A 27,335-nucleotide genomic window follows, 5' to 3' on the forward strand; every position below is an offset into this window, starting at 1 on the left:
ACGCATCAAGCGCCGCATCGGCATCGAGACACACAGAAACAGCGCCATATAGTGCACTGGCCCAATGAGAGACACTGTCCAGCCGTGTGACCCGAGACAGTCCGCTACACGATGAAACCAGAGCACATACCCGAGCTGAGGCACGGAGTTCCAGCGTTCCAAAGACCGGGAAGAAGCCGTCATCAACTTGGGGCCAGGGGGAGGGGGGATCAGCAAACAGAGGGAAGAGGCGAGCGATCAGTGAGCAGTGAGCACGGGGTGAACATTGCATGGAAGTGCCTGAGACATGCAAAATCCCGTTGCGCGTCCACGCTGCAGGTTCCCAGTTGCGGGCCACATGGTGCTACCCACGGAGTTGGGACTGGTATGGACCTGCCACTCAATGCATTGTATCATTGGTAACCAAAAAAGAAAAAAAAAATAAAAGCCAAACCCAAAAACCAAAAACCAAGAAGAACTTTCCCAAGGTGTGTGTGTGTGTGTGTGTGCACAACCCATCAATAGTGTGCAACTTGGAACGCGAAGCTGAGGCGCATGAGGCAAAGAAAAGCAATAACGTCAAGCCATGAAAGCTAAAAAGAGGCCAACCTTGCATATCCCCACCCACTGATCTTCTGATCTTCTGATCGTCTGATCTTCGAACCTTCCTATTCCAACCCTTGCATCCGGTCTCACTCCACGAGTGCTCGGTAAATTATCTCTTTTTCCATGTGTTGTATGCTGTATGCTGTATTGTGGAAGTTTCGCCACGGAGCGACCGGGTGTGGAGGACAGCATGGGGGCTTTCGTTTATTCTACGATCTCACTGGTGTGGCTTGCAGTGGTGGACGCCACCAGACATAGTGTTGGATCGATCGAGAACCTGGTGGGGAGTGCATGAGGCTTACAGTACTTCCAGGTTCTTGAGCTGTTTTGAGTTTTCTTGGGCCGTTTCCTGCTCTATTCAGGTGCCCGCATGTGTACCGCGTGCCTTGTACCATGTACCGTGCACCGTGTGTTCGCTCTAGACTTCCCATATCCGGGGGAGATATATATCCCGCCGTTTCACGGAAACGGCTGAACACGAGGCGGGCCACAAGAGCAGGGTTGAGGGGAGGAGAAAAAGTCAAAATTCGGACTATTGCTTCTGTCGGCAGAGAACTACAGTACTTATCTGGAACCCTACTGATTCTACTGTATTCAAGATTCCTACGTTCCAAGGTTCGGGCCTTGAAACGTCTCATGCCCTACCGACCCCACACCGGGCTTCAACAGCCCAGGGCACGCTAGTCACGTGAGTCACCGATTCATTCGAAAGGAGACAAGCTCGGCTTGTCCGAGTATGGCATCATGGCGTTCAATGTGGAGAAAGCCGAGTACATACAGCATGGGCGAGATCCCCACCAGGACCAAGCTGGGAGCGCGTCACGAGGAATCTCACGAGGTGGCCAACGCCCGGGTCAGAAAACCTGAACGGAGAAAAGTAAACGGTAAAAAGAAAACAGAAAATAGAAAAATAGAAAACAGAAAACGGACCCAGAAAACGGCCCCGAGTCATACCAAGGACGGAGCTCGCCCTGAAGCACCCAAACCGGTAGGAGTGGCACGGCAAGGTCCAAGTTCAGCGAATGCGACATACAAATCACAGCGGTTAGCTTGACCCCTGACTGCGGCTCAAACGGGCCCACCCCGGCCTCACTTCTTCGCACGGAATCTGTATGGGGACGGGCTGGGGGAGACTGACAACATGGATCAGTATTTCAAATGTCCGGCTAGAATCGTCATGGCATGTGCCGTCCCCAACTCCACTCCTGTATTAACCCTGGCCCTGGGGCCAAGGGAGGGGAAGGGCTGAGGGTGCGGCACAGGAGAGTTGGGTGAAGGGGACAGGTTACCGGTTACAGGCTGCAGATTACAAGTCTACCTGTTACAAGGTTAGGAGTGATATGGCCAACGGTCGGAGGTCTTAAGATCGGAAGTACGATTACAGAGTTTTCCAAGCGGGCGTTGGGACCTTGGCAAGTTCGTGGACATGTCCGATTGAGTTTGAACCGGGTAGATAGGGTTGGGCCGGGAGTGGGAAACTGGTCTGGTTGGCTGATGTCGCAGTTGAATCCACTAGATTGACACTTGACTTCCCAGAAGGGGAGAATGGGCGTGTCAAACTCGACTAGTTTCGGCTGTTTTGGCGTTGTGGCAGTCTAGCGGCCTTTGTGGTGGCAAGTCGGCTTGGGTGTTTGGTCCGGTGAACCTTGTCTGTGTCCCCTTTTGACAATGTGGCTTTGACGGACACTAAGGGAATGAGGGGGCCCAAAAGCGAACTGGTTCATGGGACCGCTGTCATACCCATCCAGCGCGGAGGCCATCCAAAGGTGGGGCATGGCCCGTTCTCTAGAGTCCAGAGCTGCCCGCTTTTCGGGAACCATATCCCCTTCCAGTCCCAGTCCTAGTCCCAGTAGACGTCAGTAACTCGGCCAAACCCCGGTATGGTATACCTAGGAAATAACATGGTTGAAACCGACTGGGTCAGGTCCATCGTAACGCCTCTCCCCATGCCTGAAGGTTCAGGGGGATCCGAATCGACCAAAGTAGCGTGGTGCGTCAAACGGTTTCCCACAGCCTCGGGCACCATCATAACGTGTGGTCCCCGACATCTAAACCCCGATGATCGGCCAACCAACATCCATAAACGGGTCAATGCCAGTGTTTGTTAGATGCATAGACTCGATCATTCCGCTCACTAATTCTTGATGTTTTCAAGATTCAATAGTTGAAATCTTTCAATCTTCTATTGGAATATCTCAAAATTTCAAAATCTTCAACGTAACTTCCTCTCCCTGGTCCTAATCCGTCCAGCTTCCAGCCAAACCACGTGACACGCGCATATAGCCCCGCGCCACGCAGCGGCGAACCCGACAGCCGGGAAACGGCTGCGAGACCGTTCGCTCCACCTTGTTTTAATTACTCATTTTTATCCCCCTTTGTCTTCCCCTGTTTATTCTTTGTTCGTTTCAGAGCGAAACGACTCCCGTCACACGGGATATAGCGCAGATAGCGTGTTTGATTGCTGGCTACCACCCGTTGAGGGTCCAGGGGGGGGGGGGGCCGGAGGAGGAACCACCACATTCCAGTCTCAACGTGCACGGGCGCGATCAGCGGTGATCCCTGCATTGCGACAGGGATTTATCTCAAATCACTTGTGGATTGGTGATTGGCGGGGAAAGCATGACCTGTCACATCTCGGGAACACCCTAGTCGATGTTGCATCCCAGGAGGTCGGGTTCATCCAGTTGACAACGGCTTTTTCTTCCCAGAGGTATGGAAATCCGATCGGTCCACACGTTCTTGATCTTGTCCACATGGGGGGGGGGTGGTTCGTCATCCAGGAATCGTCAAACCCAAGAACCTAGATTTTAGAACTTTCCTCGACTGGAATTAACCGGAATTAGAATTTGAATTGAAATTGGAATTGGAATTGGAATTTGTAAGAAGCACAGGCTCAGCTCCACCGTATACTCGCTACACACATACTCCAGTTGGAAGCTAAAAATATCTGCTTCAAACTCCCCCTTAATCTACGATGGAACTGGAACTAGAACTGGAACTGGAGAATCCTGTCTGGAATTAATTAAGTACAGTACCGTGTTGCCAACAGAGCCTGTCTCTATCCGTGCATCCCTTCCTGAATCAGCAACCGGATCCAGAGTGACAAATACTTGGACCAATTACGGGTGGGGGAAGAGAAAGCGAGCTTAGGCAGAAAGTGGACTAGGAAGGGATTTAAAACACACCTCCGGGCCAGAAAAAGAAAAAAGTAGGTGTGGCTTGCGACAACATTGCTCAACGGTTTCCACCAGGTGGAGGGGGAGGAGGGGGACAAGGGGAAAAGGGAGGCAGACGAGGCAGAGCAGGAAGAGGGGACAAAGAGGGACAAGGAGGGGGGGGGACCAGTGGACCGGTGGACCGGTGGAGGGCCAGATGCGAGTCTCCCAAAAGGGGAATCCCACAGAACGGCGATCTCTCTAGCCTCGATCGAGTGTGATGTATCCCAAGCCCGGTACACCAGGGCGTTAGGGTGGGAATAGTGGGAAGAAGGAGACGGGAAATAGATTGGTTACCAGGGGGGCATTGCGCGCAGCCGAGAGACGATCAGATCGGCCTGCAGTCAACACATCACGTCACAGGGATCGCCCATGCCATAGTGACAGATGGCAGGTGGTCCATGCATCGTTTTTTTTTTTTTCTTTTTTTCTTTTTTTCTTTTTTTTTCCTTTTTTTTTGGTTCTTCTCTCTGCATAAGCGGAGGCGAGTTCCTGCAGGTCAAGATGACGGGATACTGTAGAAGGGGGGAGACGGGAGGCCGTCACGGTGATGACGGGACGATTGGATCTAAGAGACCGTCTAGTCTGCAAGGCACAACGTCCGAATCAGATATCAAAAAAAACCCCCCAGAGAGAATAGAAAATGGAGAATTTGTAAAGGCCAAAAAAAGGAGTATAACGCTCGATCCACATTCCTGTCGGACTTGCTCGGGGGGGGGGGGGGCATGTCATTGTCAGCTCCTGACGGAGTTGCCGTTGAGTCAGGAATTTCCCCATATTTCAATTGTCTTCAGCGTGTATAGGGAATTTGTCAACACGATCCGAGCTCGGGATCCACGGTGGGCTGCCGTGGGAGCTCTGGAAGCCGCCGATTGAGCCAATGAACGGACGAAAGGGCTAGGTTGTACGTGGATCGGACACGATCGGACGGAGTGTCGTGCATGGGCTGGCTGAGAAAGGACTGGGGAACGACCCTCCTAACCGCTCGCTTGACAGTTTCGGAAGCGAGATCTACCCCTGGCTATGGCTATGGCTATGGCTATGGCTATAGCTATATGGTCAGGGGGGACGCGTAGACTCGTATACTGGTATACTCAGGAATATACTCAGGGCTTCACACCGAGTAAAGACATCTAGTAGATAGTCATGGTCTGAAGATGATGTACCCTACTAGATGCCTATGTATATAGACTCCTTCCCCCGGACCAGGATGCCCCTCAAACATCATTCCTAGACCCCCTTTGCTCTTGCGTTACCGACACCATGGGTCTGCACTGAAGATTACTAGAGTAGGGTACTAGTGTGGTTACCGCACAGTCCCTTTTGGGATTTATTTCGATTTATTTACGCTCGGACGATTTTAAAAAATAGCTTCCTTTAGCGCGGGCAGTGATTTGGAATTCCAACAACGGGGCTCAGGGTCGATCCCCTCCGATCATTACGGTATTCCTCAGCCTGGATTCCCGGGTCGTGCTGACGATCCCCGGAGCATTTTGTCTTTGTTCCTTCCATTTGATCGGATTAGGTGATGGGAAGAAAGAAAGAATAAAATTAAAATTAAAAAAACAATTTATTCCGGTCGAACATGATGAATGAACCGGGTGATTTTCTTTTTTTTTGGTTCGATTTTTGGAGCGAGAGTGCGAGGAGTGCGAGGAGTGCGAGGGTGTCCGATGTTTATTGTGATCTCCTGTGAGCCATGGGGGACCTGGTGGAGCGTACCAGTAAATAATACACATGCGTCAATACGTGTATTGTTCCGAACTGTCAGCTCCGAGATCTTGGATCGTGATCTTCTTCCCATAGCGTGTGCGGGTGGAGCTGGCCATTTTTCTTGGACCCGTCCCCCTGGGTTGCAGATATAATTATCGCCTGCTGCTCTTGGTGGCTTGTCTTCGTCCTTACTTCACCATCACCCTATCATCCTTCACCTCTCTTCCTCCCAACACTTCTACATGGCTCCCGCTCACCGTCGTGGACCTTGGGTCCCCGAAGAAGATCAGCTTCTTCTGCAACTCGTTCGTGAACAAGGCCCCAACAACTGGGTTCGTATCTCCCAGCACATGGCCTACCGCTCGCCCAAACAATGCCGGGAACGCTTTCACCAAAACCTTAAACCGTCGCTCAACCGTGAGCCTATCTCTTCCGACGAGGGGCTGATGATCGAACGCATGGTCAACGAAATGGGCAAGCGCTGGGCCGAGATTGCCCGCCGTCTGGGGAACCGCAGTGACAACGCCGTCAAGAACTGGTGGAATGGCAGCATGAACCGCAAACGCCGTGGTCTGTCAACACCAACCGCCTCTCGCACCTTCGGCGGCCGCATCGAGGCCCCTTATGCCCGCGCCTCCGTTGTGAGCCCGTCCCGGCCACGCTTCTCGACTCGTGCTTGGGCGGACTCGCCCGTCAAGTCCGAGACCTTCTCCCGTCGCGAGTCCGTTTCCACCGCCCGTCAACTGTCTCCGATCTATACTCTGCCTTCGATCAACCGCCCCATCGAAACGCCCTTGACTTCCCCGGCCTTTTCAGAGGCCTCCAACGCCACCTCGATCGAACCTCCTTCAATGGTCTCGGACCAGAACTCCGTCTGCTCCTCTTCTCCCCGCACCCTTCCATCCCCACAGATGCTTCCTCTGCCCATCGTCTCACAATACGATGCCCGGCGCCCGAGTACATCGGTGCAGGTGGTCGAGGACTCTCCCAGCTACCCAGCTCGTTCGCTCGAATCCCTCTCCGAGATTGCCTCCAAGCGGCGGTGGATGGAGCACCAGCCCACTCTCGCCTCATGGCACCAGCCTACAGATGTGCCCACGGCCTGGCCAAGGCCAGAAACCCCCCGCGATACGCGGATGGGAGTCAACAATCTGCTCAACTAAGAGCATATCGATGTGACGACTTTTACGATTTTCGTTTTTTCTGTTTACATATTCTATTCCCCTTGGGCCCGACACGATGTCGAGCCCGGCCGTTTGTACATGTGCCCACACCCCCCCCCCCACACTCGCTCTATTCCCCCTTTGGTCAACTCTCCTTTGTACTCTAATGTGTATCATCATGACTCGGAACTCAAAATATGGGTGTTTTTTTTTCTCTTTCATTTCGGTCAAGCGGGGCCTATATAATTGGGTTCATCATGTTCTGGGAGTTTGGTGAGACTCGAGGTACGCCTGGATGTTTCTATTGGATAGCATAATACCCCTGTCAAAATTCAGTGTTTTCGACTTGAACCTTTCTTGGAGCCATGTAGTCTAGAGTCCTGCGAAGCTGTTATCCTAGAATCGTACAGTGCTAGATTCTAATACTACTGTACTAGATACTACAGCACTATACTGCAATATTGCAATACTACAATACCACAATACCACAATGAAGGCAAGCCAGACAGGTCCCGTTGACCCTACGTCAGCCCGTTTCATCGTCAACTCCAGACAGGGACAAGGCCATCCTTCTCCTGAGGAATGCACCCGTTCACGAGGCCACCACGCAAGGGATCCCACTCCAGACGCACGCCGGCTCAATCGCCCAACACCGTCTGCACCGTGACGAAAAGCAGGACGAGCACACAGACGAGCGAGAAAACGGGAAAACGGGAAAACGAGACGAGAGCAAAGTAGGCCAAAGTTTAAACGAGGTTCGTCCGCAGCTGCAGCAGACCCCAACCTCCAACGGGCGCCACCAACCAGTCTGTCGCGATCGCTGCACTCGCCTCGTTTCGGAACGAGTCAGACGTGACGCTGAACCCCGTTCGTGTCGTGCAAGGGCCGGTGGCCAATCGCCTGATGCATCGATCGGACTGGTCACCTCTGACGGAATGAACGGCGGGGCGGGCTGCATACCACGGACTTGTTTTCCCGCCCGGCTGTGGCCGATGTGCTTTTTACCTTGTTCTGTTCAGATCCCCACTGTGCCCGTGCGATCGAGAGTTCGTTTACTGTAGCTTGGTCTTGGCCCTTTTTTTTTTTTTTTTTTTTTTTTTTTGGAGGGAGGCGTTTCTTGTTCTCTTTTTTTTTCTTCTTTTTTCCTTTATTTATTTTATAGTTTTATATTTTATATTTTATATTTTATCTTCTATTTTCTATTTTCTATTTTCTCTCTCTCTCTCTCTTTATTTCTCTGGCTAGTACCTCAGGTATTCCACGTTGCATGCCCCTGTACGTCGTTCACTCAGCTACGGCAGCCTTTCAGCCAGCCAGACCGAACAAATAGTGTCTATAGTGTGTCTGCGTGATATGGAAATGCCGTCTGGTCGAATCAGAGTACAGAACCTCACGCTGATCGCACAATAGCGGGAAGTGTGAGTATTTGGAATGTACAGTAATTGTCCGGTAATCTATAACCTCAGCTCCAGCTCAGCCCCCCCCTGGCACGGCAGAGATCAAACACCGTTGGAACGGGACGTAGACTTGTCTTGATCCCACTTGGAGTAGATAGAATCCCGGGAAAACATATCCACTTAGTCCCGCTCGTGACGATTGCAGAGAAGAAAGTTGGTCTTAGGTCGACCGTTACTAGCGTCGGCGTCGGTGTCGGTGTCGGCGTTATCGGCGCCAGAATCAGAATTCATGACGTGCCAAGGCTTCTAAATATCCGGGTATCGTGTCACTTGCCTAGGTAAGTAATATGTAATTTGGCCACACACACACACGCACACACACGGGCCGTTGAGGGCTGGATCCATGGTCCGCCCATGACTGGATCAGGGGGTGATCCGATCTTTGGCTGAGTGTGGGTGCAACGGGGAGGCATCGAGGGGGGGGATTACAGGAGAATACTAGCAGTGACAATACATAGCGGGGTCCTAGTACCAGTTCGAGTATTAGTTCCAGTTCGGCCGTTGCGTTCCAATCCACCGGATCCTAGGATCCTAGGATCCTAAGATCGACACTAGCCCTCACCCGACTCAGCAACCCTGGCGCGAGTCTCAATATCCAGACTCGATACGTCGATCCTGGTACCCGGGTTTCTTTGTTTCTTCCAATGGTCGTGGGGACATCTTCGTGGGGTCTGTTCGTAGCTTAGCGTACCACTGTACCACTGATCGATCCTCTCCAAAGAAAAGTATGATTAATCTCCTCTACCCCTTTTTCTTCAAAGTATCAAACTATATTCAGCACAAGCCAACGGGAACTGGAACTGGAACTGGAACTGGAACTGGAAGGCACAGTCCATGAGATTTCAAATTCCGAGTTGCACCCGCTGATTGGACGACGGAGGATCTCGGTGCCATCTGCACATTATTCTATAACCAGTCTAGCGTGCAAAGGTACCCGCCTACCGGGATGCGCGACTGCTCGAGATTAAGGCTCCGATCGATCGGTAGATCTGGTCCATTTGCCTCAATAGGCACTCTGTACGCGGGAAGACACTATACTATCTATTCACCTGAAAGCGCAGGGACCCACAGCAATCACCTCCTAGTCTTGGCTTGACTACATGGCTGGGCACTTAGCCGGGCAGGTGCCATCTCTGAGACATGGATATTTGAAATACATTACAATAGAATAGAATAGAATAGAATAGACCAGCCGCTGGCGTGTGCACTGGCTGGTGCATACACTTGGGCCATATTGCGCCCGTCTTGGTGTCAAGTGGGTTCTACTTTTTGTAATGTTTAGAACGTCAGATGTCCCCCCACCTCTGTCAGGGGGGGGGGTAATGGGGTCAGCTCCGACATCAAGCGTAGGAGAATAGAACATTCAGTTTCAGGGCTTCGGCACGAGTCAGACACCGGGCCCACTAGAGGAATAGTTACTAGTAAACCGGTGAGCCTAACTGTAGTGCCAGTATCAGCTACCATGGAAGGAGAATGAGTTTCTGGTGGCGTGGCGCTGACATGTCCCGGCCAGCTTCATTTTTGAGTCTTCCATGCTTTCGATTATAGGTTCTAGACGACGATCCTACAACACCTGCTTCTTTGGGGATATGGGCTCGCACTCTGTTACCCCATCTGGTTGAGTACCCATACTTGGGAAGAGGTATAGAGGCCGTTGAGCCGATTCGACAGGAATAGACTGCGTAGTTGTGTTTTTTTTTTTTTTTTTTTTTTTTGGGTTCGGTGCTCCTGGCTGAGGGCCGCAGATCTGGGAGATGCTATCCTTCGTCGATCTGCGTTTCACTATCTAGGGAGTACCATGTACTGATGCTATGCCGACATAGGTAGGTGTATAAGTCGTAATGATTCAATCTTGGGATCAGTCAGGACTGTGCATGTCCTGACACGGTGGATTCTGTGATCGGCTGAAGTCGAAGAATTGAGTGGCAAGGGTCGGAGGTCCATTCAAAGGTCCATTTCGCTATACTACGCCGAGAAGGCAGGCGTTTAGGAAGTTTAGTGGTGATCATGACCACACTGCCAGATGTGACATCTGGAAAAGAAAAAAGTGCTGAGTCTTATTCACGGTGCGACCACCATGGTAGATAGTTCAAATCCCGTGATTGCCAATGGAAAGAATGTATTTGAGTCTTATTCACGGTGCGACCACCATGGTAGATAGTTCAAATCCCGTGATTGCCAATGGAAAGAATGTATTTCCGGTCTCACTAAGACCGAATGAACAGTGTATAGACCTAATCTATAGAGAATCGAAAATCCCGGCGCGTCCCATGATTTCATACGTATACATCAAATCCAACTCCAAAGTCCCAAGTCCATATCCAGCATGATGACCCAGATGAAAACCACAGAAAAAAAAAAAATCGCTCAAGGGGTATATTTCGCTGTGCATATCATAACCAGATATCGCCTTCTTCGCCCTTCACCCATTGCGCCCACACCGCTTCGTAGGCGTCTTCTAGGTCACGCACCCAGCGCGCCGTGTCGAACAACTTATTGTTATGTCGCTGCATAAACAGCATCTGTCGCATGTCTGCCAGACGGCCGTGCGATCGGCCCTCGCCGCCCGGTATGTACTGTAAATCAATGCAGAGTCGAATCGCCTTAGTCTCGTAGTCGTCGTCCGACGAAGCAATCAGCTCCTCGCGCGCTTGCTGCCCGGCTTCGGTTTTGGGGAGCGCGCTGCTAAGAATGCTGCTCGCCATGCGTGAACACATCTTATATTTGTATCGTGGGAGGGTCAGCAACGGCGTTCCACTCCAAAGAACGTCGGTGGCTGTCGTGTGTGCATTGCACTCGGGTGTATCGAGGAATAGATCCAAAATTTTCGCTCGCGCAATATGCGTGTTCTTTGGTGCTACATCGGTGAAGATAATCCTTGAGGCCGTTTCGTCGCCGGCCCAAGCCTTGGCAATATCTCGAAGATTCTGCTCGCCAGTTTCTGGGAACCGGAGCAGCCAAAGAACGGCATTGGGGATGCGTGCCAAAATGCGCAACCACGTTCTAAACGTCGTGGGTTCAATCTGGTGACTTGTTAGCGGCTGAAAATGAACGTTTGGTCGTCGAGTCTCACCTTATACAGCTGATTGAAATTGCCGAGAATGATGGTATCATCGCTGAGCTTAGGGAACAGCTCTTTCCGCATCTTCCAGCGCCGGGTCTGCTCCTCATCCCATGAGAGTATTCGTTCTCCTGCATCCGGTGCACTCTGTCGGTGATCACAGCAGAAGAAGGTATCACGAGTATAGACGATCTTCTCGCCATAAACCCAGTCATCGAGGTCTTCGCCGTTATCCTTCTCAAGAATACGATCCTCGATGCGCGTGGTCCGTTGACTGGGGCTCAAAGTCTCAGGCGGGATCGATATTTGATCAGCAAGGATGTAGTCGCACCACTCGGCACCAAGAGTGCCGGCAAATCCCATGAACGACATGTGGATGGGCGCAGGCCGGGCGGCAAATACGTCGTTCCGAGCTCCTCGAGTGTATCCGTTCAAGTTGATTAGGATGTGAATTCCGTCGTCAACAATCTGCCGGACCAACCGGTCAACCGACCATCCACTCGCATCGTGAAAAACGGGAGCTTCTTTCTCAATCTGCTGGCGGTGAACAGACTTGTCACTGGCTGTAGTAGCATAGCAATATGCCTTCACTTTCTTTATATTGTGCAATCCAAACACCGATTGCATCAAATGCGCCAGAGGATGATTGTTGAAGTCCGACGAAACATAACCAACTTTGAGGTAAGGTTTTGGCGGCGACGGGGGCCGGTACACTGTGCTCGGGAGCCATGGCAGCCGTAGGGTTGATGATGAGATCCTGAGACCATTACGCTGTGAAATTTGTCGAATCTGTTTTGCAGATAGCGGACAGGTGAAAGTGTGGAAAGGCAGGACCGTTGGCGCGTTAGGCGCAGTGAGCGATGCTGGAAGCTGCGGCCGACGGTATTTGGAAGCAGGATAGTCCTTGCCATAGACATAGCGGTCCTGGTACCATTGCCATGTGATAGATCGGATTGCACGCTCAATAAGTCGGACAACGCGCGATCCTTCCCATTTCTGCCCTGCCCACGACTGGAGAACCTCGACCAAGGACGACTGCCGACTAGAAGCAAAGCGGCCAGAGTCCAATGCCGTGGCCAGCTGAGCACACAATTGCTCAGCTGTGCTTGGTGTCAGCAGTCCACGACCCCAGTACTCGCCTTCACGAAGTTGTCGATCGACAATATCGACAACTCGCTTGATCCAGCCGGCACCAGTATCGTGACTCTGAGCGTCTCGCAGCATTCCCTTGTCATCCACATGCCATCTATCATGGAAGCCCTGTCCGTGGACAATACCACCACGACCGACCCAATTGCAAACTGAGTTGAGCGCATTGGCCAGCCCACACACGGCTTCTGCGAATTCAGGGTTCACCTTGACAGCGCGCTTGTAGTAAGAAATCGCATCATTCACCCGCCCGGCATCCTTAACAGCATTGGCAAGGTTGGCGAGAGCGATATCAAATTTGCCATCGCACTGGACAGCTTGCTCGTACATCTTAATGGCAGCCTGAAGCTGTCCAATGTCCTTGAGCAAACTGCCCAGATTAGTGTAAAGGTGGGCATGGCGAGAGTCGAGATGCAAACCATAGTTGTAGTATGCCAGTGCAAGGGAAATGCCACTTCCAGGTATGACGCCAGGAATCTCGGGATGTTGGCTCTCGCCATTGGGACGAATCAGTCCTCGAGCCGGTGGATTATTCTGGATCCCAGCGAGCAGGATACCAACGTTGTTAGCAGTGGAGGGACTCGGCTGCAGGGAGAGCGAGAGGTAGTAGAGGGCGAGTATATCCCGGACGCCAGGTGCAGATCTCGGCGCACTGGACGAGACAGTCGACATCCCATCCTGATAAATCTTGGCAAGGGAAAGCAGAGAGTTGCTAGTAGTTGAGATGGCAGCATTTCTGGAGATGCCCTCGGCGACGTACCCGAGACCAGGCGGCGTACCATTGCTTGCCCGGAACACGAGCTTGGCAGTCTGCAAAGCTCTATCCGGGTACAGAAGCACGCTCTCGCCTGAATCTGACTCTGGCTGTTGATAGCCGTTACTCGACCCGGGAGAGAAGGCGGCAAAGATCTGTTTGATGAGACTCTGAACACCGTGTCGCCTTCTTCCAGCGGCAATCAAGACGGCATCTTCAAACGCGGTCGCAGCACCAGCGTTGTCGCCAAGAGCATAGAGCATATTTCCCTTGGCGTGGGTCAGAGCGAGCATTCTCCCATTATCCGAGCCTGGGATGGCATATCCACTCGTGGCAAAGCCGACAGGCGTGGCACCTGGCGAGCCCAAATTCAAGGTCGGGACACGTCCCATATCGTCATCATAATCGAAGGATGCCTTATCATACATGCAGGCATCAGAAACGTTGCTCTCGGCATCGCTCTCGGGTTCACTAGCATGCTCGTCCGTTTTGAAACAATCTCCATCCTTTGGATGACGAAGAGAAGACTGGACAAAGTCAATTATGTTGACGGCTTCTTTGCCACGGTGGCTGCTGCACAAAAGACCTATCAAGTGCTCTACAGCTTCGAAGAAACTCGGGCGTAGCTTCACGGCACGAAGCCAATTTTGCAAGGCTTCCTCTCGCCGATCCAGGGCTAGCAGCGTAGCAGCAAGGTTAGAGATGGCCTCTACATGTCTGTGTTCGTAAAGTTAGTATCAAGCGAAAGGGCTGGAGGATACACAGATACTCACGTTGAATCGCGTGCGATAATGCGAGAATACCAACGCATGGCTTTGTTGTAATCACCCAAGCCATAAGCCAGGCAGCCACCAAGCAGAATACCATCCGTCCACTCCCAATGGCTTTCCATACATAAATGAGATAACATTTCCAAAGCGGATGCTGCATTGTTAACTGGAGACCCGTCGTTGAAAAGACTGTTGGAGAATCGAGGACCGGATGCGCCTGGAAAGCGCCCAACATCACGCATCTGTGAGTCTGATCCACGATGGGCTTGAGAAAATTGGTTCAATGATGGACGTCGACCCTGAATGATCACTGAGGGATCCGCCATCCGTGAGTTCGCCAAAAGACCCAATTTCTGCCTTTGTACATCAAATTGACTGGATGGGTAGCTATTGTGACGGTGGAGTTCGGGACTGGTGCTTTGTGAGAAATCGAGGCCTGGTTGACGCGGAGGCTTGGGGTAGATGGCCGGTTTTAGGAAACGAGGATTCTGACCATCCGCACCTCCGTTCGATAGGCTGTTTCGGCGAGCCTGGTGAATCGTCGCGAGAAGATCAACATAGACACTATGCGCCCAAGACATAATCTTTTCTTTGAACTCCGTGTTTGCAGCTACCGCTGGTCCCGGGGGTTGGAATCCGTGGGTTGAAGGGCGAGCAGTCCAGGGCATAGGTTCATTGTTGAGAGGATTCGGGTAGGATGAGACGGATCGGTTGGCACGGATATGGAAGGGTAGATGCTCCGAGTGTCGTGGAGGAAATGCTTTCATGAGAGGATCCTGGGGAGGAATCCCAGGTGCATTTTGCCCCCACGCAAGTCCCGAGTCCGCGCGACTGTTCAGCGGAATCTGTGGCTGGTTGAAGGCCTGATGGTTGATATCGAAGAGAGGCTGAGGCTGCTCATTTGGACTAGGTGGGCCGAAACGCGAGTCGCGATATGCTACGGGGCGGTAGGGAATGTAAGCACCGTCTGGCCAGTATGGACCAAATGGGCCAGAGCCAGCAGACGCCGTCGGCCCAACACACTGCTGCAAAGTCGCAGGGAGAACGGTCGGAATATAGGCCCCATTATGCAGAAGAAAACGCTGACCTCCATAGAGGGGCAAGCTTTGATTAAGCACCGAGTCGATCCCCGGGGGATAGTTGACAGGACGAACCCAGCTGGTGCCGTTCACATCCTGGATCACCTCACCTGCGGCAATCGGGTTTCCGGCCTCGTTTTTGAAAACGGGTGGGAAGTTCATGTGCTTCGACGCGGCCTGGTCGAGGGAATATGGCTGCCAGTTGTCCGGCAGGGCCGTCTGCGCGTGAAGAAACTGCCCGGACTCGAGCGGCGAAACCAGGATATGCTTCGTCGCTGGCTGAATAGTGGTGTCCCCAGGGGTACCGTCATAGCCAGCAGCGAGAGTCCCATTTGGGGTCTTCCTCCTCAGCGCATGTTCTCCGGCGGCGTTTGCGTTCGAATTCGAGCCTGTGGTATCGCGGGGGTCGAGGCGTTGGACGGGATGCGGCAGTTGCAGGCGCGAGCGAGATATGGGATTAAAATTGGGTATAGAAGGGTCATTATGAGAGTAGTAAGCGGGGTCGTTCACGTCGTAGGAAGGCTGATGTATGGCATCGTGTGCGGGATAGTGGTGAAGGTGGTGCGGCTGAACCGAAGGGAAGGTCGCGACGGTCGGAAACATCTTTTTCTCTCTCATTCACCACCTCGACCACCACGGTCCGTCTCCTTCACGACCAGGATAGCTGAGGCGATCGAGGGAAAATGATTAGAATCAGTCGAGTAGGTAATCAACAAGCATCCTTGAAGCGTTTCCGACACCTCATTATGGGTATGGCCACACAGTTTCGAGATGAGCAAGGTGGCTCACAGTATCGTCATGGAGGGGACCGCAGGGTGATAAGGTCGGGACGAAATAGGAGAGACCAAATCGAACAAGATTCGATATCAAGGCGGACGCAAGGGAGGAGCGCGGCGCGGTGATCTGCTAGCGGCCGAGACGGAGAGGGAGGGGGGCAATGATATGCAGGCGATCTTGGCAAGAATTGGGAAAGGAAGGAGAATAGTTACAAGAGAGGGAGAGGGGGGGGGGAGGGGGAGAAGGAGAGAAGGAGAGAAGGGGAGATTGAAGGAGAGGGGAAGAATACAGTAGAATATAGCGAGGAAGAGGAAGAGGATTAGGATTAGGAATAGAGGAGTCGAGGAGTAGGCATTAAAGACATAGCGGGCCTCCAGCCAAGCCGAGTGGAGGGCACATCATCGACTTCTTCTTAATTCCTACTCGGCTCGACTCTAATCTACTCTATACTCTACTCTACCCTTCTACACTCTCTACCCTTCTCTCTCTATCCTTCTCTCTCTATCCTTTTGCCTTTTCCTCTACTCTCTCAGCCCTCTGTTCCCAGTACTGATGCCCCCTATTCAGCTTCATCTTCCATCTTATTCCCTGTCGCACCTTAAGCTCCACCGACCCACTCGATCCAACGGCTGAACCCTCTGGCCGAGTCTCCATTCAGACAACGTCAGTGGACCGCAGGTTCCGCCCGGGCGACTAATCATGGATCGGTGACGCCCCGCTGTGATGATCGAGTCGAGACCTCGTCGCTGATATCTTACCCTATTCACTGCTTGACATGCACATCCTCATCTACATCTCCATCTCCATCTCCATCTACATACACTAGGTCAAGACCTTTATCTCAGTTCTAGGCGCCCTGCAGCCACCGCCAATTCCCTGTCGGTGACAGGCGCCCCCTGTTTGCTCTCCGCCGCATCCTTGCCCTTTCCCGGTGGATTTCTGGGGTTACAAGGATGCCCCGATCCTTGTCCTCTGAGATTTCATGTTTTCGTCTTTTTTTTTCTTTTTCTTTTTTTCTTTTCTTTTTCTTTTTCTTTTTCTTTTTCTTTTTCTTTTTCTTTTCTTGTCTGATAAGCGCCACTTTCCCTGAGCCCTCTCGTATTTCCCCAGAACGTGGCTAGGCAGCTATGTTATGGACATATCGCTCCATGGTCGCACTAAGGAAGAAAAACTTCCATACCACGACTTTGCTCTCCCAGAGGATCGGCAAACTCAACTCAGCACCCCCCACCGAGGTATGGGCCCCAACGTCTGCAATGCCAGTCGGGTGATACAAGGCGCCGAGGGGGGTGGAAACAGGTACAGCTAATTAAAGAGCCCCCTTGACGTTCATTTGTCCAAATATCGATATTCCCCGACCTAGTGACCCAGGATGGAGTGCTGGCGCACACTAAATACAGTAAGAGTCACCGTGCACATCATAGACCACCAGAGATGCAACTCCCGTCCCAAAGTCCCCACCACCCCCAGTGGATGGCCGAACAAGCGGATTTGCCAGGGGGGATCCGAGCAATGATCGTCGGGGATGTGGAGTCGGCCTCCTGGGTCTTACTGATGCGCTGCGTGGTCTTTGCTGACGCTCCACCTTTTTTTTTTTTTTTTCACTTTCTTCTTTTCTCTTCTTTTCCTGGAGGAGCGACCAGGTACTGCGGACAAGGCCCGTGAACAGTACACAGCTCCAGGTCCAATCCCCGTGTCTCGTCAAGCGAGCGGTAGCTCGAGGCCTGTTTGTCATGAGTTGGTCAAATTTGTCAGCTGGTTTCTGATTGCCGTTTGCTGGTTTCAGATCATCCTGATAGCCTGTAGTTGATGATGGCGCAAACAGCTCACTGCTGTGTGAGACTGGGTTGCTGAGATAGATATATATAAAGTGCATACTGGGAGGCCTGCGTGGGAGATCATATTTGGAATACCGGTGCAATGGATACTAATATTCCAATACTTTACGCTGCATTTGATTCATGCAGCCTCGATTTCTTTTGATGTGAGCCGTATACCCCCCCCCCCCCCAAGTGCTTATCCGGCCTGTGTGGACAGTCGTGCCGCACGAAGCGATACTTGCAGACACCCACCCGTGGACAGCCTTGCAGCCACCTGCATTGGAGTGGAACGCCATGTCCGGGATCTGAATTTACCTGCACGACCTCAGGATGCGAAGAAGCGGCGGCCTCATTGGAAAGGGATTGATAGATTAAAAACAATTAAACTTTCATCGATTGCTATTGATTTGATAGGAGGACTTGACTGCCAGATGCCCGAACCACCAGGACCATTTAATCAGATCAGTATGTTCTGATGCGCTTACAATCTACAGAGACCAGAGCGAATCTTAGACTCGGGATGTAGACCCGTATATGGACCACTGTAGCCACCGAGCCCGACCAGAAGGCCGAACTCCGTCTACCGCGGTGAGTAATGGATCATTTGCTCTCCTCCACTTAAAATAAGCCTATACCACGCAGTATATTGTCCAATCCTCGCAAGGAAAGAACGGTAAGGGCCAGAGTGTTGTGGAGGTTCCTCGAAAGAGGTGAGAATTGGCTGCATCGGGGCAGTACGACTTCCAGCATCCTCGTCGCCATGAGGCTAGAACGAGAGGAAAGAATGGAAGGATCAGGAGTGGAAAGAAGCATACAACCGGAAAGGAAATGCGAATGATCAATTTTCATTCGAAAATTCGCAAGAGACGCGAAGGAAAAAGGTATCAAGGTCATGACTCATGAACATGTTTTGCTTTTTTGGTTGAGGGGACATTCGTATTTCGCAACTACCTCCTTCATTATGGAGACAATGCTGTTACAAAAGCAGATAGCCACCTCTTTCCCATTCTAGAGAGTAATTTACTCTTCGGGGACTGTGGAAATCATTAGACACTGGTCAACAATGGAGAACGGGGGAATGAAAACTCACCATCAATCTCGCCAGCGTGGATGTCGTCGGAGACGTCCTTGGGGCTGCGGCCATCGACCTGGCAGCCGACGGAGAAGGCAGTACCGAGGATCTCGAGGACGGTACCCTGGAGAGACTTGGCCATGGAGCGGGAGCGCATGATGCGGGCAATCTCAACAATCTCGTCGAAGGCAACGGACTTGTTGTGCTTGATGTTCTTCTCCTTCTTGCGGTCACGCGGGGGCTCCTTGAGGGCCTTGATGACAAGGGAGGAAGCAGAGGGAACGACGGAGACAGCAGCCTGACGGTTCTGGATGGTGAGGCGGACAGTCACACGGAGACCCTTCCAGTCACCAGTGTTCTTGGCGATGTCCTCACCAATCTTCTTGGGAGACAGACCAAGGGGACCGATCTTGGGAGCCAGAGCAGACTGGGCACCGACCTCACCACCGGTCACACGCAGGTGGATGATCTTCACCTCACTGGGGTCGAACTTGGGAGCTGGTTTACAGAAACAAATTAGCCGCCGCCATTAAGGCTGACCAAGGGGATGATACTCACGCATGGCGAGTGCGAGAGGTAGTCGATCTGCCTTGGATTGTCGAAGGGGATGGATGAAGGAGAAGGAAAGAAAAGTTGCGTCGGATTTAATGAGAAGTTCTTCAAGGACCCACCCAATTTGCGCTCTAAGCGAAAGACCCGTTAAAGGGGGTACATTAGGGTACAGCCCCAGTCACATGACCATGGGCAACCCGATCGGGCAAGGTGTTTTCAGTGTTGCCTTGTTGCCTTGTTGCCTTGGTATCAATCCATTCAATCTACTACAAACTATTTTGCAAATAAAAAAATAAAAGAGCTTAAAGCACCGCTAAAGATACACAAGACCCGAGGGGTTGATGTTAGACCGCCCTTTGCTCTCATGGCTATCGTTTTCATTACAAAACTAGCTAGTACCGGACACCGCAAGTCTAGAAACAGTTAGTAAAGGTAAAGGACCTGACTTCGTTGGAAAAGATAGGACTCACTTCATCAGGTGATCCATAAATGTCTGAAGCGACACGTCATCGGTAAAGATGGTTTGTGCGGACACGCCGCCGCCATATCCACCGGTGGTGTGAGTAGTTGACGGGTTCAGCTTGGACAGAAGGAAGCGGGCCTGGGATCCACCGGCGTCACAGACAATGAAACGGGGCAGAGGGAATCGGTCGGCAATGAGTTCCTGCAAAGCTATCAGTAAGAAATCCGAAAGAAGAGGGAAAGGTGGAGACACGAACCCTGGCATCCTCCTTAGGCTGCTCCAAAAGCACCTTGAGGTTCTCGTATCCCTCCTGTTCCTGGTAACCAGCCTTGCGCCACTCGGCAATGGTCTCGCCATGGAAAATGAGGATATGAAAGAAGGTGTCGAGAAGGAGAATATGCGCGGGCTGAATGGAAGCAGAGTCTAGCAGCACGGGCTGGCTGCCCTCCACCTCCAGAGAGTAGGAGTCCAGTGTGGGCTGGATCATGACAAGGGAATCACCAGCATCCTCGTGGTTAAGAACGTGGCGATAGAAAGCAGTTTCATCGGGAGAGTTGTTGAACACCTGCAAGAACTGGCTTCGTCGCAAATGGAACATGAACTGTGGGTAAAGGGTAAAGTTCTTCTCCAGACGGAATGATGTAGGATCGTCTTTCCGATAGTCGGCGAAGCGCGAGCACAGTCGAATCAACATGCGGTCAACCCAGCGCAAGACATCTGGGCCATCGTCCACCTCAGCCTTGAAGACGGCAATACGGGCCATAAGCACGGCGGCAGCCTCCTGGTCGAAGGACTGTGCCAGAGTCGGGTCGCCTGCGGGCCCGCTGAGGGGACGCGCAGTGGTAGTCACCCGAAGGTGGTAATGCCCAGAGGAGTGCTGATAGTATGTCAAGAACTGCATCATACCTCTTTGAGGGCCGGGCTGCACTGCGGCAGGGCCACCCTGGTTGGCGATCTCGAAGTATACACCATAGCTGGATGATGGGTCGATACCGCACATCTTCCAGGCACATGTGTTACCAATACCGCATTCCGTCTCGCCAACAGAGCTCGACTTCTTGTTCAAAGAGATAGCATGGCCAATAAGACCTGTGACTTTCAGCTCCTTGGTTGTGAGGACCTCCAGAGATGCGTTGAAACCCATAAGAAGGTTGTCGTTAGCGTCCTTGTCGAACACGCGGACAAATGATTGCTTGAACTGGGACGATGTGAAGCTGTCCGTAAGAAGCATGTGACCACCAGTGTAGTTGGAAAGGTTCTTCATTTCCAGAAGACCGACCTGGTCCAGACACCCGGCGAAGATATCGACAATGTGACCGTTGTTTGCGGCGCGCTTGGCAAGGGTGTCGTAGAACTATATTGCTGGTCAGATGGAACAAACGAAGTTGAGATCCAAAGGGTCTTACCTTCACGGCTTTCTTGTAGTACTTGATGTTGTCGCGATCAATGTCGTGGTGCGAACGGATCGGCTCCTTCAGCTCGGGAGAAACCACATTACCAGGTCCCTCGGTAGCCGGGCCACTGACAAAATTCATGATACGGCCTCCAGCATTTTGGAAAGAGGTTTCCAGCAAACCAACCGCAACGCTCAGAGCCACACCGGTGCAACGAAGAGCACGTTTGTCATTCGCGACGGGCCAGGGGTCACGCTGCATTTGCTCGAGGACGTTGGTGATTTGGAACTCGGCCTGCTGAACGGGCAGAAGGAAACGGGCAGCCGGAGGGAGGGGAGGGCGTTGCGGTTGCTGAGGAGGCATGCCAGGGCGCACGCCTTGAACAAGGCCTAGCATCTCCTGAACCTGCTTGGCGGTATAGTCTTTGTTGCCTCGGAAGACATACGACTTGGCGCATTCGGTGTATCCGAGCTCGTGAACTTGGGCCTAATGACAAAAGTCAGTATTCAACTTGTTATCCTAGACGGGGGTTGTTGCTCCTACCATTGTGCCGTAGGTGATCAGACCGACTAGCGCATTCGACGGCAGCAGAGACAAGCTCATGATGAGCGAGTCCTTGACAGCCTTCAGGCTGTCATCCTCCTGGCAAGTATCGACAACAAACAGGAAGATCGGGGGAGCGGGAGCGGGCCGCGCCAATTGGTACTCGATCGTGGTGCTGGACGGGTGGAGCTCGGGGGGTATCGTGTTCTCCGTAATGTCCTTATAGTGAGGCGGAAGAGGGTTGCGCATCAAACAAAATGGGCAGATCCAAATCCGGGCGCGGATGTCGACGGTGCTAAACAGGGGGTATCAGTTTACCGCAAGACCGGGGAAAGACAACGACGGCACGTACGCATATGGGTTGAGAACTGCCCGACAGGGCTGCTTGCAAGTCACTGGTTCATATTGAAGCAATGGAGAATCCGGCTTCTCTTTCAGAGGGGTGTAGACGGCAGCAATGGGGACGACCAGGCGAGAAGCTTCCTATAGATACAGGGTTAGGGATGACGCGACACTTGGACATGGGCAGGCAGCCTCAGGGAATTATCGCACCATACGAGAGCTCGGGAACGTGTTCCAGCTCAGTCGAATACCATCGCGGTCCTCCACATCACTCCATTGATCCTTCAAGGCCTCGAAATCCATCGTAGCGGGTGGCGGTGGAGGTCTCGGTCCAGTGTTGACAAGGGGAGGAGGGGGTTTCGTTACAGCGGACGAGTCAAGTCGCGGTAAGGTTGGAATCGGACTACTCCAAAGCACAGACAAAAGAAAGACGGAGCTTAACCCAGTTCCCAGGAAGTAAGCCCCGAATGACAAGGGATCGAACGCAAAGGTGGAGTTGAGGCAGTTGTGTGAGGAGATACCCCCATTAAGGCCAGAGTTGCAACGCTTCTGGTCTCTACCCGTCACCGTATCCGTTTCCCTTATAAGCCGTCCCGCTCCCTTCATTTTTCTTCCATATTTCTTCCACGCCAACGCAGAATATAACATTTATTTGTCAACTTCACTCCTTTCAATGATGAAGTTGTTTCCGCGTCGAGCGAAGAACGACTTGACCCGTTGCTGGGCACCTGGTTTTGAAAGGTCGTTCCGATCCTTTCGGATTCACTGGGAATCAGCTGTGGTCACAGACCCCTCGTAACTTTCCGCTCTATGGATTATGACTATGCCTATAATGAATATACTATTACAAAACAAGACTTCCTATTTCCTCTATGTACAATCCATTTCCCGAACGCCAATTGAACAGCCATCACACGTGATGGGCGTAACTTCATGAAGAAAAAAAATTCACATGCTCAAGAATCTCGGCTCGGAGCTTTGGCCAACTGCTTCAGCAGGTAGCTGCGCTTGAAGTAGGTATTCGGATGAACGATTGTATCCAAGTCTGCTTGGCTCCACGTCCCGTCCTCCTTGACCTTTTTGATCTCGTTCTTGTGCGTCGACTCGAAGACACGGTTGCATGCAATATGGTATCGTTGCTTGCCCACGTCCTCACGCACTCCTCGTAGGACTTCCTTGTCGCTTACGCCCGTTGCCTGTAGCAGTCCAACGAGGTTGTCAACGGAGTAGTGGCGATACGGGCACCCGTGAGTTTGGCCAATGCCAGGGTTGCTGTCGCCAAGGATCTTTTGGCAGGAGTAAGGAGCGTATCCCCGGCCTCGGCGGTTCACATCACCACCCACATCACCGTAGGCGTGACGAATGTTGTATTTGTATTGAGAATTAAATTCGTCGTCGGTCTTGCCCTTAAAAGACTGGCGCCAGAACAGAATACACTCCTCCAATGAGAGACCAATGCCCTTGAGGAACAAGGTGTACTGGAGTCGTCCGAAGTGCTTCAAGTGGTGGTTCTTGCGCAGATTCATGTGTAGGCTGCGCATGCACAGTGGGAAATGTTGAGAAAGCGCGTCGATAGAGCTTGCTCTAATCTCCGCTCCGTCGACATGTCCTTCGCTTTCGGTGTATACAGACTCGGCGCTGCCAAAGTTCTTGGAAAGGTGATTGAGGATGGGGGTGAGGCGGTCGTCCTCATCTAGACGGGGTAGTGCTCGGCTTGTGAGCTATAATTTGTTAGATAAAGACCATCGGGCTCCCACAATGGCTAAGGCATACCTCAAGCGAGCGTTCCAGGCGGGCAGTGAACTCCGCCATAATCATACTCAACTGTTCTCTTCCGGGAACATAGGCCTTGCCCCTCCGCATATACACTGATCGTCTTTCGACGAGTTCGGGAACTTTCTCCCAGTCGACTTTGTACCACGTCTCATCACTCACCCGTTGCAAACCAGGTGTTGCGCTCGCGAGGTGCTCGGCAATTTCATTTCGTTCAAATTCGCTTACTGGATCCCAGTCGAGACTCAAACTGTCGATGAAAGCACGACGTTCTCTCGAATCGTCCTTCTGGAAGCGGAAGCGGAAGAGCATGGTCTCGGCTCGGGCGAATCGTCGGCGGAGGTCCTCCGTGGCAGAGAAGGCCAGGCGGAGGATAAAGTGTGAGTAATGGTCCTTTTGGCGCTCATTTTTCAGACGCGGGTCGGCGGCACCATTAGAGGAAGAGGTATTGGCGGATAGAGGGAGGTATTTCTGGAGAAGAGGTGTGATATGCTGTTCAGTCTCCGCGGCGGACTTGTTGCGATAGGAGCATGCTTCGATTTCGGCGAGGACTGTGTCGGTGTTAGTAGTTGCCGAAAGAAATTGGAGTTGCGCAGTGCATACTCTTCAGCCGATCAATGGCCCACTGCTCAAATTGCTCGAGTGTGATCTCAGCCGTCGGCGGCGTGTCGTACAGATTCAGACGATGCGGATAGTCCTGCTGCTTGTAGATAGGTACGGCGAATTGCCGTTTTTTGTGATCGATGGTATTCCTGCGTTTGGGGTCGATACGGTGGGCATCCTGTCGAATCATGGTGACGAGTTGGAGTCGTGAAATATGCCGAAATGCGATGAGCGCTGGGCAACCTTAGGAGATCCCTCGTTATCAAACCGAATTGGGCGACGCGACACGCGCCGCGCGACCCCATGTCATGTGACTGTGGTGGCTTGTTAGCCTTGAGAATCAGGCGACTACTCAACAGTTGAGATGCATGTGAAGAACTGCCCGTGCTTTGCCCATCACCGAATCTCCATTTCCCCATTTCCCCATTTCCCCGGGTCTTCACCATCGTACTTCTTCCTCTTTTTCTTGTAGCCGAGACCGTCCCTGTAGCCGACCCTGTTGAGCCATTTACTTCCTTTCCCTCGGACATTCAACATTCCCTCGGAGCTTCTCACCGGAGGCCCAAGCAAGCAACTGCATGCACCCCCACAAAATCGCGAATTGGTAATATGCGCTAGACATTGGGGCTTACATTGCTTATGCCTGCTATCTCGAGTCCTTCTTCTACCATGCATCAGCGATAGAATATCACGCTTTACCCCTACTTGTACACGTCCGGCGCCCTGCATTACCGCCCCACAACATTTCCAGGGACGGATTTACCCGGGGACAATTTTATATCGGAGCTCCTGCACACGACTTGACGACACACCGGCAAGACGTCGCCTCAGCATGTCGCACACAGCCAGGCAGCTGAAGAAGGCTGCGCGGATCATCCTCGTCGGTGCTCCAGGTGTAGGAAAGGGAACGCAGTCCGAGCGACTGCTCGCGCGATTCCCCCAGTTGGCCTCGATTAGCTCGGGTGATCTTTTGCGAGAGAATGTTCGTCGCAGGACACAGCTTGGTACGTCGCACTTGCTTTTGAATGTATTTTTATGCGTCGCGAAGGACATATTGCTCAACTACAATAACAGGCGTCCAAGCCGAGGCTGCAATGCAGTCCGGCAACCTGGTCCCAGACTCGATGATCCTCGGTCTCATCTCCTCCGAATTGACATCTAAGGGCTGGCTTAAGCCGTCTTCGTCTAACTCTTCCGCGCCCAACTCATCCACCGCATCCACATCCTCCTCGCAGTCCGCCGCTTCATTTCCCCAGATCTCTCCCACAGCCTCCTTCATCCTCGATGGATTCCCCCGCACTGCTACTCAAGCAACAAGCCTTGACGCTTTAGTCCCCGTGAACTTCGTCGTGCAGCTCGTCACTCCACCCTCCGTGATTCTCGCGCGCATTGCCTCACGCTGGGTTCATGAGCCATCAGGGCGGGTGTACAACACAGACTTCCACGCGCCCAAGGTCCCCGGAAAAGACGACATCACAGGCGAGCCATTGACACAGAGAGAAGATGACTCAATCGATACATGGAAGCAGCGGCTGCGGAAATTTGAAGAGACCAGCAGAGCTCTTCTCGAGCATTACGAGCGGCGCGGGTGTCTCTGGCGAGTCGAGGGTAAATCGAGTGACGAGATAACCCCCCAGCTGTTCGCAGAATTTGAACGACGATTCTGCTAGGGCTTACTCCTACATGTATGCATATTCTTAATTGGGCTCTGATATACTTGGCACGTGCGCGATGATTGCCTGTGCTTTATTATACCTCTTTTTTGATTCAGGGCCGAGGATTTCGAATGTCACCTCGGTGCCTTTGTACAGCTATACTCAACGTGATGTACCATATCCTAACACGCGGAATGCACCTTGTTATTCCAGTTCTCTTGATTGCAGTGTATCGTTCACTTAGTCGTATGATCTACTTGGCATACATCACAAGAACCATGCACATGCGCCCTATCTTTACATGGATGGTCTTGCACATTGAGCCTAGAAAATGAAAATGAGGGTTCTAAAGACAAAGTCACAATATGATTCCAGATGTGTTTTTGGATATTTGATTCAATCGACTTCGTTCCGTCGTGTTAAAATGTACAATCATGATTTAGACTTCGGTTTTGCGCCATTGTCCTGAGGATCACCCATACCCATACGAATCTTATATTCCCTCGGACTTTCCCAGTCCGACCCAACGCGACGGTAATCTTTCCAAAGACCTTTAGCCCTTTTCTTCGCCCACCACTCGGCACGACGATACTTCTGCTCCATAGCCTCGCCTCCGAACTCCGCGCCCACCTTGGCTTCGTACACCGTTGCCAGACCGCGCTTCAACATCTCATAGGAGACATCACGCTTGCGGAATGGGGGGAAGTCGAATGCGCGTCGGACGTATACGCTTCCGACGACGCGTTGGTATTGGTCTTGTCGCCAGACGGAGGCTCGTATGCGGCGATTGAGGAGATATGATGTTAGCCAGACGTGGGCGTCGCGGGCGAAGGGTTGTTCAGGGCGACCGAAGTGTGCGAGTTCGGGGGCGTCTACGCCAGCTAGACGGATGTGGATCTAATAAGTGTGTGAGCGGTGAGAAGCGTGGAGGTGGAGGCGATCTTGGATGCGGGTGTCAAGATAGGGTTCATTAAGAGAGACGAACGGTTTTATCCTTTAGCTCCTTCTTTGTGCTAGGGACCTTTTTCCATGGTAGCCAGCCCCATCCAGCAAGTCGCCCCCCGGGTGTGTGATATATTCTGAAGTTGTCACCATCGCCAACGCTGGTCACTTGGCCGAAGACCGTTCGGCGGCGAAGAAACGAAGGCGAGATGCTGGCGGCATCGGGGAAGCGGCGCAGGTAGCTGCGGTGGACACGCACTGCGAATAGAATGCCGCTCGTCAAGAGGAGGGTTGGTAAGATTGTTCTGGCTTCGGTGAAAGCGGTCCAGTCGAGAGGGGAGCTGTTGTTTGTTGATGTGGCGTGCGAAGACCAGCTTCCGAGGCTAGACTCCGATTGTTTCTTCTGGTCATCGCTTGACTCGGAGCTCCATGGTGGCCATCTCATGCTGTCCC

General features: G+C 52.3%; 8 protein-coding genes across 8 annotated transcripts; 3 read left to right on the forward strand and 5 right to left on the reverse strand.

Moving 5' to 3' along the window:
* Positions 1-5,755: 5,755 nt before the first annotated feature.
* On the forward strand, positions 5,756-6,676 carry flbD (putative MYB family conidiophore development protein FlbD; the record flags this gene model as incomplete). Its single annotated transcript, XM_056881963.1, has 1 exon — positions 5,756-6,676. The coding sequence occupies one exon, from the start codon at positions 5,756-5,758 to the stop codon at positions 6,674-6,676; it is 921 nt and encodes a 306-aa protein (XP_056743804.1).
* Positions 6,677-6,933: 257 nt separating this feature from the next.
* N7443_001908 (GTP:AMP phosphotransferase AK3) lies at positions 6,934-7,615 on the forward strand (the record flags this gene model as incomplete). Its single annotated transcript, XM_056881964.1, has 3 exons — positions 6,934-6,961; positions 7,229-7,431; positions 7,484-7,615. The coding sequence occupies 3 exons, from the start codon at positions 6,934-6,936 to the stop codon at positions 7,613-7,615; spliced, it is 363 nt and encodes a 120-aa protein (XP_056743805.1).
* A 2,911-nt stretch (positions 7,616-10,526) lies between these two features.
* On the reverse strand, positions 10,527-15,549 carry N7443_001909 (uncharacterized protein; the record flags this gene model as incomplete). Its single annotated transcript, XM_056881965.1, has 3 exons — positions 10,527-11,156; positions 11,207-13,814; positions 13,871-15,549. The coding sequence occupies 3 exons, from the start codon at positions 15,547-15,549 to the stop codon at positions 10,527-10,529; spliced, it is 4,917 nt and encodes a 1,638-aa protein (XP_056743806.1).
* A 3,014-nt stretch (positions 15,550-18,563) lies between these two features.
* Positions 18,564-19,241, reverse strand: N7443_001910 (60S ribosomal protein uL11; the record flags this gene model as incomplete). The annotated part of the gene is made up of 3 exons (XM_056881966.1): positions 19,174-19,241; positions 18,634-19,113; positions 18,564-18,577 (listed from the first exon to the last, which is right to left on the reverse strand). The coding sequence occupies exons 1-3, from the start codon at positions 19,175-19,177 to the stop codon at positions 18,564-18,566; spliced, it is 498 nt and encodes a 165-aa protein (XP_056743807.1). The 5' UTR covers positions 19,178-19,241.
* A 314-nt stretch (positions 19,242-19,555) lies between these two features.
* Positions 19,556-22,212, reverse strand: sec23 (GTPase-activating protein SEC23; the record flags this gene model as incomplete). The annotated part of the gene is made up of 7 exons (XM_056881967.1): positions 19,556-19,580; positions 19,638-19,831; positions 19,887-20,984; positions 21,037-21,510; positions 21,568-21,862; positions 21,920-22,050; positions 22,120-22,212. 7 exons carry the CDS (start codon positions 22,210-22,212, stop codon positions 19,556-19,558), a joined length of 2,310 nt encoding a protein of 769 aa, XP_056743808.1.
* Positions 22,213-22,865: 653 nt separating this feature from the next.
* N7443_001912 (DNA primase subunit PRI2) lies at positions 22,866-24,475 on the reverse strand (the record flags this gene model as incomplete). Its single annotated transcript, XM_056881968.1, has 3 exons — positions 22,866-23,630; positions 23,683-24,233; positions 24,286-24,475. The coding sequence occupies 3 exons, from the start codon at positions 24,473-24,475 to the stop codon at positions 22,866-22,868; spliced, it is 1,506 nt and encodes a 501-aa protein (XP_056743809.1).
* Positions 24,476-25,117: 642 nt separating this feature from the next.
* N7443_001913 (adenylate kinase ADK2) lies at positions 25,118-25,955 on the forward strand (the record flags this gene model as incomplete). The annotated part of the gene is made up of 2 exons (XM_056881969.1): positions 25,118-25,289; positions 25,360-25,955. The coding sequence occupies 2 exons, from the start codon at positions 25,118-25,120 to the stop codon at positions 25,953-25,955; spliced, it is 768 nt and encodes a 255-aa protein (XP_056743810.1).
* Positions 25,956-26,372: 417 nt separating this feature from the next.
* Positions 26,373-27,327, reverse strand: N7443_001914 (thermonuclease family protein; the record flags this gene model as incomplete). Its single annotated transcript, XM_056881970.1, has 2 exons — positions 26,373-26,837; positions 26,926-27,327. The coding sequence occupies 2 exons, from the start codon at positions 27,325-27,327 to the stop codon at positions 26,373-26,375; spliced, it is 867 nt and encodes a 288-aa protein (XP_056743811.1).
* Positions 27,328-27,335: the final 8 nt, after the last annotated feature.

Source organism: Penicillium atrosanguineum (assembly GCF_028827265.1).
Source record: "Penicillium atrosanguineum strain IBT 20685 chromosome Unknown utg000002l_segment0_segment0, whole genome shotgun sequence".
Classification (NCBI taxonomy): Eukaryota; Fungi; Ascomycota; class Eurotiomycetes; order Eurotiales; family Aspergillaceae; genus Penicillium; species Penicillium atrosanguineum.